Raw genomic sequence first — 12,276 nt, 5'->3', positions numbered from 1 at the left:
TGGTAGAATCTCCTTCCTTAGAGGTTTTTAAGGTCAGGCTTGACAAAGCCCTGGCTGGGATGATTTAACTGGGAATTGGTCCTGCTTTGAGCAGGGGGTTGGACTAGATGACCTTCTGGGGTCCCTTCCAACCCTTATATTCTATGATTCTATGATTCTATGAACCTCAACGGGGATTCCTTGAAATACAGCCAGCTCTCCTGGACTCCTTTCCCCTTCATGTTAGTCCCCCAGGGGATCCTGGCCATCCGTTCCCTGAGGGAGTCGAAGTCTGCTTTCCTGAAGTCCAGGGTCCGTATCCTGCTTCTTACCTTTCTTCCCTGCGTCAGGATCCTGAACTCAACCAACTCATGGTCACTGCCTCCCAGATTCCCATCCACTTTTGCTTCCCCCACTAATTCTACCCGGTTTGTGAGCAGCAGTTCAAGAAAAGCGCCCCCCCTAGTTGGCTCCTCTAGCACTTGCGCCAGGAAATTGTCCCCTGCGATTTCCAAAAACTTCCTGGATTGTCTATGTACTGCTGTATTGCTCTCCCAGCAGATATCAGGAAAATTAAAGTCACCCATGAGAATCAGGGCGTGCGATCTAGTAGCTTCCGTGAGCTGCCGGAAGAAAGCCTCATCTACCTCATCCCCCTGGTCCGGTGGTCTATAGCAGACTCCCACCACTACATCACTCTTGTTGCACACACTTCTAAACTTAATCCAGAGACACTCAGGTTTTTCTGCAGTTTCGTACCGGAGCTCTGAGCAGTCATACTGCTCCCTTACATACAGTGCTACTCCCCCACCTTTTCTGCCCTGCCTGTCCTTCCTGAACAGTTTATAACCATCCATGACAGTACTCCAGTCATGTGAGTTATCCCACCAAGTCTCTGTTATTCCAATCACGTCATAGTTCCTTGACATCACCAGGACCTCCAGTTCTCCCTGCTTGTTTCCAAGGCTTTGTGCATTCGTATATGAGCACTTGAGATAACCTGTTGATCGCCCCTCATTCCCAGTATGAGGCAGGAGCCCACCCCTCACAGACATTCCTGCCTGTGCTTCCTCCTGGTATCCCGCTTTCCCACTTACCTCAGGGCTTTGGTCTCCTTCCCCCGGTGAACCTAGTTTAAAGCCCTCCTCACTAGGTTAGCCAGCCTGCTGGCAAAGATGCTCTTCCCTCTCTTCGTAAGATGGAGCCCGTCTCTGCCCAGCACTCCTCCTTCATGGAACACCATCCCATGGTCAAAGAATCCAAAGCCTTCTCTCCGACACCACCTGCGTAGCCATTCATTGACTTTGACGATTCGACGGTCCCTACCCAGGCCTTTTCCTTCCACGGGAAGGATGGACGAGAACACCACTTGCGCCTCAAACTCCTTTATCCTTCTTCCCAGAGCCACGTAGTCCGCAGTGATCCGCTCAAGGTCATTCTTGGCAGTATCATTGGTGCCCACGTGGAGAAGCAGGAAGGGGTAGCGATCCGAGGGCTTGATGAGTCTCGGCAGTCTCTCTGTCACATCGCGAATCTTAGCCCCTGGCAAGCAGCAGACTACTCGGTTTTCCCGGTCAGGGCGGCAGATAGATGACTCAGTCCCCCGGAGGAGAGAGTCCCCGACCACCACCACCCGCCTTCTCCTCTTGGGAGTGATGGTCATGGAACCCCCAACCTCAGGACATCGCATCTCATGCCTTCTAACCAGCGGATTCTCCTGCTTTCTCGCCCCAGACATATCATCTGGTCCACTTTCCGTATCATCTGCAAATTTGCTGAGAGTGCAATCCACACCATCCTCCAGATCATTTATGAAGATATTGAACAAAACCGGCCCCAGGACCGACCCCTGGGGCACTCCACTTGACACCGGCTGCCAACTAGACATGGAGCCATTGATCACTACCCGTTGAGCCCGACAATCTAGCCAACTTTCTACCCACCTTATAGTCCATTCATCCAGCCCATACTTCTTTAACTTGCTGACAAAAATACTGTGGGAGACCGTGTCAAAAGCTTTGCTAAAGTCAAGATACAATACATCCACTGCTTTCCCTTCATCCACAGAACCAGTAATCTCATCATAGAAGGCGATTAGATTAGTCAGGCATGACCTTCTCTTGGTGAATCCATGCTGACTGTTCCTGATCACTTTCCTCTCATGTAAGTGCTTCAGGATCGATTCTTTGAGGACCTGCTCCATGATTTGTCCAGGGACTGAAGTGAGGCTGACTGGCCTGTAGTTCCCAGGATCCTCCTTCTTCCCTTTTTTAAAGATTGGCACTACATTAGCCTTTTTCCAGTCATCCGGGACTTCCCCCGATCGCCACGAGTTTTCAAAGATAATGGCCAATGGCTCTGCAATCACAGCCGCCAGTTCCTTTAGCACTCTCGGATGCAACTCGTCCGGCCCCATGGACTTGTGCACGTCCAGCTTTTCTAAATAGTCCCTAACCACCTCTTTCTCCACAGAGGGCTGGCCATCTCTTCCCCATGTTGTGATGCCCAGCACAGCAGTCTGGGAGCTGACCTTGTTCGTGAAGACAGAGGCAAAAGAAGCATTGAGTACATTAGCTTTTTCCACATCCTCTGTCACTAGGTTGCCTCCCTCATTCAGTAAGGGGCCCACACTTTCCTTGGCTTTCTTCTTGTTACCAACATACCTGAAGAAACCCTTCTTGTTACTCTTAACATCTCTCGCTAGCTACAGCTCCAGGTGTGATTTGGCCCTCCTAATTTCATTCCTACATGCCCGAGCAATATTTTTATACTCTTCCCTGGTCATATGTCCAACCTTCCACTTCTTGTAAGCTTCTTTTTTATGTTTAAGATCCGCTAGGATTTCACCGTTAAGCCAAGCTGGTCGCCTGCCATATTTACTATTCTTTCGACACATCGGGATGGTTTGTCCCTGTAACCTCAACAGGGATTCCTTGAAATACAGCTAGCTCTCCTGGACTCCTTTCCCCTTCATGTTAGTCCCCCAGGGGATCCTGGCCATCCGTTCCCTGAGGGAGTCGAAGTCTGCTTTCCTGAAGTCCAGGGTCCGTATCCTGCTGCTTCCCTTTCTTCCCTGTGTCAGGATCCTGAACTCGACCATCTCATGGTCACTGCCTCCCAGATTCCCATCCACTTTTTCTTCCCCTACTAATTCTTCCCGGTTTGTGAGCAGCAGGTCAAGAAAAGCTCCCCCCCTAGTTGGCTCCTCTAGCACTTGCACCAGGAAATTGTCCCCTACGCTTTCCAAAAACTTCCTGGATTGTCTATGCACCGCTGTATTGCTCTCCCAGCAGATATCAGGAAAATTAAAGTCACCCATGAGAACCAGGGTATGCGATCTAGTAGCTTCCGCGAGCTGCCGGAAGAAAGCCTCATCCACCTCATCCCCCTGGTCCGGTGGTCTACAGCAGACTCCGACCACTACATCACTCCTGTTGCTCACACTTCTAAACTTAATCCAGAGACACTCAGGTTTTTCTGCAGTTTCGTACCGGAGCTCTGATAATCATCAAGTGATCCATCCTCTGTTGCCCATTCCCAGCTTCTGGCAAACAGAGGGTAGGGACACCATCCCTGCCTATCCTGGCTAATAGCCATTGATGGACCTATCCTTCATGAATTTATCTAGTTCTTTTTTGAACCCTGTTATAATCTTGGACTTCACAACGTTCTCTGGCAAAGAGTTCTACAGGTTGACTATGTGTTGTGTGAAGAAATACTTCCTTTTGTTTGTTTTAAATCTGATGCCTATTAATTTCATTTGGTGACCCCTAGTTCTTATGTTATGAGAAGGAATAAATAACACTTCCTTATTTAGTTTCTCCACACCAGTCATGATTTTATAGAACTCTATCATATCCCCCCTTCGTCGTCTCTTTTCCAAGCTGAAAAGTCCCAGTTTTATTAATCTCTCCTCATATGGAAGCTGTTCCATACCCTTAATCATTTTTATTGCCCTTTTCTGTATCTTTTCCAATTCCAGTATATCTTGTTTGAGATGGGGTGACCAGATCTGCACGTAGTATTCAAGTTGTGGGCATACCATTTATTTATATAGAGGCAATATAATATTTTCTATCTTATTATCTATTCATTTCCTAATATTCCCAACATTCTCTTAGTTTTTTTGACTGCTGCTGTACATTGAGTGGATGTTTTCAGGGATGACTCCAAGTGATGACTCCATAATGACTCCAAGATCTCTTTCTTGAATGATAACAGCAAATTTAGACCCCATCATTTTATATGTATAGTTGGGATTTTTATGTTGTCCACTGTGCATTACTTTGCATTTATCAACATTGAATTTCATCTACCATTTTGTTGCCTAGGCACTCAGTATTATGAGATCCCTTTGTAACTCTTCGCAATCTGCTTTGGACTTAACTATAGAAAAAGAAATATTCTCTAAAAAAAAAAAAAAAATTTAGCCACAAAATTAATTTCAATTCAATTACATTTTTAAACAGGGAAATAATATTCCTTAATTTTCTGTATTGTGTCTGTGTGTTTCTGGCATCCTATCTCTGAAATAAAATCTGTAAAAATGTACAACACAAACTAACCAAAATAACTACAAGATATATAGAGATGTGTATAGAATAAAATGCAGTCACCTTTACAAACTTTTAAATTTTGCCTTTGAAAACTAGATAATGTTACCAGAGTATTAGCAGTATTCCCTATATTTCATGTATTAATATAGATTTTTTAAAAACCATTTTAATCCTGTTTGTGATGGGCTTCCACAAGATTTTATATTTACTGCTGACTGAAGAATGCTGAATATGTTAGAGTAGCAACCATTCATAAGACTTCATATAAGGTATTTGACTAATACAGTAACTCCTCGCTTAACGTTGTAATTATGTTCCTGAAAAATGATACTTTAAGCGAAACAATGTTAAGTGAATCCAATTTCCCCATAAGAATTAATGTAAATAGGGGGATTAGGTTCCAGAAAATATTTTTTGCTAGACAAAAGACTATATTTTAATACATATATACACACATATACACAGTATAAGTTTTAAACAAACAATTTAATACTGTACACAGCAATGATGATTGTGAAGCTTGGTTGAGGTGGTGAAGTAAGAGCATGGGATATTTCCCAGGGAATGCCTTACTGCTAAATGATGAACTAGCACTCGGCTGAGCCCTCAAGGATTAACACAGAATCATAGAATATCACGGTTGGAAGGGACCTCAGGAGGTCATCTGGTCCAACCCCCTGCTCAAATTGGGACCAATCCCCAACTAAATTATCCCAGCCAGGGCTTTCTCAAGCCTAACCGTAAAAACCTCTAATGTGGATATATTGTTGTTAATGTAGCCTCACACTCTACAAGGCAGCACGAATGGAGGGAGGGGAGACAGCATGGCAGAGAGAGACAGAGACACACACCACGTGTGTGAGAGAGACGCGCATTGCCCCTTTAAGTATGCTGACCGCACTCTAAGTACACTGTCTTTTTAAGTAGATCAGCAAGTTGATACAGCAGCTGCTGCCAGCAAGCTCCCTCCATCCTGAGCCCTGTCGTGTCCCTACCCTGCTCTGTGGAGATAAGGTACAGGAGCGAGAGGAGGCGGACACCCTCACATTAGCACCTCTCTTCCTTCCCCCCTCTGCACAGGAAGCAGGAGGCTCCCAGGAGCAGCACATGGCAGTGCAGGGAGGGACAGCTGAACTGCCTAGCAATTGATAGCCTGCTGGGCGGCTGCCGCACAGGGAACTTAAGGGAGCTGATGAGGGGCTGCCAGCCCACCCTCGTTCCAAGCCCCCACCAGCTAGCTCCAACAGGCTGCTCTTTCTGCAAGCAGTGGACAAAGCAGGCAGCTGCCAAACAACGTTATAAGGGAACATTGCGCAACTTTAAACAAGCATGTTCTTTAATTGATCAGCAACATAACGAAACAACGTTAACCGGGACGGCTTTAAGTTAGGAGTTACTGTACTTTCTTGATAATATCTGTTTATTGGTAATTTAGAAGCGAATACTAGAACAGCGGTTTTTTGCCTTGTTTATTTTGTTACTCTCTACTGTGAAAGATTCCCTGAGGTATTTTGTGCCCCAGATTGTACATCAACAGTTTCTACTGTTGACAATTTTCCTTTCTTCAAATATAATTACATTATTCAGAAACAACAAAAAGGGTAGAGAGCAGTTTACTATTCATCAGTATCTTTGACTCTGATCCTATAAGAAAGATTGAAAATCAAAGAAAATTGATATAGCAGCAATATTTTTTGCACTTAATGCTATGTTCCTCCTTCAGGTCACAAGTGTAATAAACTAAAATTGACAATACACCTCCACCCCGATATAACGCTGTCCTCGGGAGCCAAAAAATCTTATTGTGTTGGAGGTGAAACTGCGTTATATCGAACTTGCTTTGATCCACCGGAGCGCACAGCCCTGAACCCCCCCCCACACACACACCACCCCCGGAGCACTGCTTTACTGCGTTATATCCGAATTCGTGTTATATCGGGTCGTGTTATATTGGGGTAGAGGTGTATAAGGAAAACCTTTCTAGAGGAGCCTTTCTAGAAAATTCTGTTGAAGAATTGAAGAGTCATTTTCTTCAAGTTTGTGGACAATACCAAGCTGGGAGGGATCATAAATGCTTCGGAGGATAGGATTCAAATTCAAAATGATCTGGACAAATTGGAGAAATGGACTGACAAAAAAAGGATGAAATTCAATAAGGACAAATGCAAAGGACTCCACTTGGGAAAGAACAATCAGTTGCACACATATAAAATGGGAAATGGACTACCTAGGAAGGAGTCCTGCAGAAAGGGATCTGGGCGTCATAGTGGATCACAAGCTAAATGAGAGTCAATAGTGTAAAACTTTTGCAAAAAAAGGCAAACATCATTCTGGGGTGTATTAACGAGTGTTGTAAGCAAGACAGGAGAGGGAATTCTTCCACTCTACTCCGCACTGATTAGGCCTTGACTAGAGTATTGTGTCCAGTTCTGGGCGCCACATTTCAGGAAAAATGTGGACAAATTGGAGAGAGTCCAGAGAAGAGCAACAAGGATGATTGAAAAAAATGGGTTTGTTTAGTCTTGAGAAGAGAAGACTGAAAGAGGTCATGATAGCAGTTTTCAAGTACATAAAAGGTTGTTACAAGGAGGAAGGAGAAAAATTATTCTTCGTAACCTCTCAGGTTAGGACAAGATGCAATGGGCTGAAATTGCAGCAAGGGTGGTTTGGTTGGACATTAGGAAAAACTTCCTAACTATCAGGGTGGTTAAGCACTGGAATAAATTGCCCAGGGTGGTTGTGGAATCTCTATTACTGGAGATTTTTAAAAGCAGATTAGACAAACATCTGTCTGATAATACTTAGTTCTGCCATGAGTTCAGGGGACTGGACTATGTGACCTCTCGAGGTCCCTTCCAGTCCTATGATTCTATGATATGATTCATGTTCCACCTTTTATGTCTCATTTATATAAGATGTCACATGAGTAGCAGATGACAATATACGCTTTACAGAGTTGCTGAACATGAACTGAATCATAAAGTCTTCTGTATATATTTAACCTCTTATAATCTAGTACTGTGGAAATAAATTTACAAATTTCAAGTGAAGGCTTTTTTTTTCATTGAAAAACTGAAAAGTCAGGTTGAAAAGTTGTAACAGATAAGCCAAGGGGATGAAATTGCATATTATAACATGATTTCAGAATAGGATATTTGATCTGAGTAATATAGGACAATTAGAGTCTTCAACGTTTTTAAAAAAGTATATAAACAGACATTATTAAATGACATCTAATAATCCTCCAGATATTGTTCAGAATGTGCTGTTCAATAATTATTTTCATGTAATTTTTATTATAGAATATTTAATACTGTTTACCCAAAAGCAGGTGGAGTTAACAACCAAAGTAGGCCACAAAGTCACAGCAGTGGAGAATTTAGTCTGCTTCATGAACATGAGGCTTGGTCTAGCAGCAGCAGCAGTCCTATCCAGTATTTGAAAAGTCACACTAAGTCGAGTCCCATGATCCAGGAAAAAATGCCTGAAACAGTGGATAATCAAGGAAAGCAGAAGATCAAAACTGGTTCTCCTGGAAGTGAGGTTGTTACTCTGCAGCAGTTTTTAGAAGAAAGCAACAAGATTACTTCTACAGAGGTTAGTTAAAAAAATTATTTTAATATTAGGGCTATACAATACCCTATATTTATGCACAGATTTAATATGGTACTTACAGCGTGTGCCATTGCAGGACCCCCTTAAAATCCTTTTAAAGAGACACTGTCAAATAATAGTTTGTCTACACAAGTAATTAGTTCATGGCAAGCTGGGGGTATGAATATATCCCTCATTAGCCTGCCACAGACTATCTGTCCATGTGGACCCTGCTGACATGCATTAATAGATTGTTAATACACTTTGATCTAGTCTTTTTTGAACCAGGACTACATCAAAGTGCATTAGTGAACTGATAATGAGTGTCAGCAGTGTTGATACAGACAGTTAGTCTGTGGCAAGCTAGTGTGGGGTAGATTCACACCACAGCTTGATGCAAACTAAATGTTCCTGTAGAAAAGCCCTTCATTTTCAGGTCCAAAATTTAGTTTTTGTTAAGGAAAACAGAAAAAGGAGGGTGAAGGCTACAGAATGTAATGTGAGATGGCATGCTAAGTAGGAACTAAGTGGCATTCTGGTTCAGTGTGCTGTGGGGAAAAAGAGCTGCTACCCATCTGGGATTAGTAGAGCTGCTCAGATGGCAGGGAGTGTACTTAAATCAGTGTGTGCATCCCCAGTAAAAGGAGACCGATCCACTCCTGGTATAATTTTAAAAGAAATAAATACAAAGCGTAACAATTTGTAAGTGGTTGCTGCTTCCCTGATGACCACATTAGGAAAGAAAAGTTGAGGGCTCCTCTCCTAAGTGCTGTAGCTGGGCATACTCATCAGTAGTGGCTGGGTGGGCAGTCATATGCCCCAAAGTGGTTTCCTTTCTTCTCACTTCCTGGTAATTGTCTTCAGTGAGAACTGCTGTCAGAGCCCTCCTCATGAAGATGGAGAAAGTGGTGGGATTGTCTTCAGAGGTTTCCCCCCTCTAACGCATCATCTAAGGAGGCTGTCTTGCCTGTTTCAGCTTCTCCAATTGATGCTAGGATCTTTCTAGTTTTGGTGGGATGAGTGTCTGTGACTCCTGATATTGTTACCAGGGGTTCTTTCAATCCAGAGTTCTTAGTAACTTTACCCTGTGCGAGGTGGTGTCAGGAAATAAATCAATGGAGATACGGCCATGCGACCAGTAGATGGTTGGTACAAACAAGACAATACAAGAGTGCTTTCACTTAAAGCTATACTTTACTTAGTCTCAAGCACTTACACATGTCCACAACAGGTTAGTAAAACACCCAAGAAATACATATTTACCCAGGGTCTTGGGGGAGGTCTCAAGTGGATAACTGCAAGCATCCAATGGCCAGCCAGCCATCTGCAAGGGAACTTGAGCAGTGTCCAAACATTCAAGTCAGGTAGGGGAACTTTCCATCAGTTAACCAGCTGTATAGCAATAGTTAACTATTGCCAGACTTTCCATCTTGCAAAACCACATGTCAGGAGGACAGAGGGTCATGGTTTCTCCTTGAGGTCACTCACTTCACCCTCCCCTCCTGGTCTGTTAGCTGTGCTGAGGTGTCATAAAGACCTCCTTTTAGCTGCTTTCAGCAATAAGCATAAGAATTGGTACTCCAGCTGCTGGCAGTGGTTTAACATGTTACTGGGCTCTGGGTTTAGCACCCCTGGCCAGGAAGCCACCACTTAAACTTTTGGACTCCCTGGAAGTCCAAGGGAAAGGAAGAATAGCCCTCCCAATCAATGAAGGTTTGTTGAAACTAGCTAAAGAGGTCTGGAACCACTCCTGTCTATGGTATTTCTGCCTCAAGGAAACCTGATTCCTTCATACGAAATTTCCAAGGAGGGATTTGATCTATTTTACCAGCATCCTATAATGTACTCACTTGTGATTTCTGTTGCAAGTGAGAAAACTAGAAATGGGAAGATGTCATTGAGTCCAAATGATTGGTCATGTTTGGAATAAAGGTTTATTGTTCAGCTTCCCTGACATTATGATTGGTGGGGGTTATAGCCAGATATAATTTTTTTTCTGGTCCAGAACCACTTTTGGGGACCAGTACATTCCTGGGTTAAGAAACAGAAATTTCCAGAGTTCTTTAAAAAAGGCCAGACTGTTTCCAACAGTTTCTGTGATATCTTAGACAAAACTGGTGGGACTTTGGTTAGGACTCTTCCTTAGGAAACCCGACTGGCTCAGGAATTCTGGTCTCTAAGTTGAGGCCCAGGCAAAAGTTGTGGACTTCACTTTTGAAGACACAGATGATTTCAGCTCCAAGACAGGTATGCTCTTGAGCTTTGATTTAGCAAAGTATGTAAGCTCATGCTTAGATGCATCCCTGTTCCCCATGATTGTCTCATTTCACATGCTTAATGTTAAACCTTTTCTTAAGTGCTTTGCTGAATATGGATAGATTTGTGTGTGTTTAAGTGCTTTGTAGACTATTGGAATTTTGGAAAAAAAGAAAAGCACAAAGTCAGTGGCTACGCTTGAGTTAGCCTGTTGTTCAGAGGAAATCTTCAGTTAGATTGCATAACAGACACTTTCAGAAGTCGTCTTCAAGAGCTTGCTACCAGCAAAGACCCACACAATTGGAGAAGTCATTCTGTCCCTGCCACGGGAGACAACGCTCTTCCTTCTAGACCTTGGTAGACTGACCTGCTGGTGGGGGCCATATGTAGTCAGTGAATTTGAGGATGCTCCAAAGAACTAGTCTTGGAGTATCCAAATCCTTGTCTTTCTTCCCCTTTTACGCCATCTTTTGAGGACTTCGTGTCCTTTTTGATTTCAAGAATGGCGAGCATTGCTTCAGACCACTGGGTCCTAGAGATCATTGAACTGGGGAATTCCCTGATGCTTAAGAGCTATTACCAAACCACCTCTTTACTTTTTCATGAGAAAATGAGGTCACGACTTAATTGAAAATTCCTCCTGGTCAAGATTTTGAGTACTACTAGATATAGCCTATGAATTCCAGATGGATGGAGCTAGTTGAACAGAAAAGGAAACTTTCTTCCAACTTTGCATATTGGATTTCTTTCAGCCGCTCGAACCTGGTTCGAATCCAGAACTCCACACACTAGTCTTAGGCTCAAAACACTGGTACATATTGTTCATATTGTTAAGGAAATTATCAATTAGTTATTGAAAAGGAAGGCAGCTGGGAGAGAAGATGTGAGTGTGAAGTTCTAATTACTTGATTGGTTGAGCTACTTGATATCAGAGGAGAAGTAATATCTCATGAACTCCAGATAGTTGCAGCCTTTCACAGACGTCTAGTTTCCAGGGTAGGAATGTTTCCTTATAGCCAATCTATATGATAGCTCAAAGTTATATACAATTCAAATTTAAGAGGTAAAATATCACTAATGAGTAGTCCTAAGCAATTCAAATTAATGTAAAAGCGGCAAAGAGTCCTGTGGCACCTTACAGACTAACAGACGTACTGGAGCATAAGCTTTCGTGGGTGAATACCCATTTCGTCGGATCGTGAACTTATGGTGTCAAATTTGCAAATGAACTGAAGCTCAGCAGTTTCTCTTTGAAGTCTGGTCCTGAAGGTTTTTTGCTGCAGGATGGCTACCTTTAAATCTGCTATTGTTTGTCCAGGGAGGTTGAAGTGTTCTCCTACAGGTTTTTGTATATTGCCATTCCTAATATCTGATTTATGTCTATTTATCCTTTTACATAGGGACTGTCCAGTTTGGCCAATGTACATAGCAGAGGAGCGTTCCTGGCACATGCTGGCGTAGATCAGTGGTTCTCAAAGCTTGGTCCGCCGCTCCAGGCCAATGGGGGCTGCGGGAAGTGGCACGGGCCAAGGGACGTGCTGGCCGCCCTTCCCACAGCCCTCATTGGCCTGGAGCAGTGAACCGTGGCCAGTGGGAGCCGCAATCGGCCAAACCTGTGGACACGGCAGGTAAACAAACCGGTCCAGCGCGCCAGGGGCTTTCCCTGAACAAGCGGCGGACCGGCTTTGAGAACCACTGGCGTAGATTACATTGGTGGACATGCAGGTGAATGAACCAGTGATGGTGTGGCTGATCTGTTTAGGTCCAGTGATTGTGTGGCTGATCTGGTTAGGTCCTGTGATGGTGTCGCTGGTGTAGATATCATGTCTACATTAGCGACACCATCACAGGACCTAACCAGATCAGCCACACCATCACCGGTTCATTCACC

At 43.7% G+C, this 12,276-nt stretch overlaps 1 protein-coding gene across 9 annotated transcripts in view; it reads left to right on the top strand.

The window, feature by feature from the left end:
- CCDC88A (coiled-coil domain containing 88A) overlaps window positions 1-12,276 on the top strand; it is a 366,404-nt gene that overhangs the window by 346,674 nt on the left and 7,454 nt on the right. For 7 of the 9 annotated variants that reach the window (XM_075127191.1, XM_075127192.1, XM_048842832.2 and 4 more), the window contains one exon: window positions 7,864-8,132. In XM_075127191.1, the coding sequence (XP_074983292.1) occupies window positions 7,864-8,132 (269 nt within the window). The remainder of the gene's footprint in view (window positions 1-7,863; window positions 8,133-12,276) is intronic. The other 2 variants (XM_048842828.2, XM_048842830.2) reach the window with 1 other exon arrangement.

Source organism: Caretta caretta, chromosome 3 (assembly GCF_965140235.1).
Source record: "Caretta caretta isolate rCarCar2 chromosome 3, rCarCar1.hap1, whole genome shotgun sequence".
Classification (NCBI taxonomy): Eukaryota; Metazoa; Chordata; order Testudines; family Cheloniidae; genus Caretta; species Caretta caretta.
The sequence above is the reverse complement of the archived record's forward strand: the minus strand, read 5'-3'. Positions and strand labels throughout refer to the sequence as shown.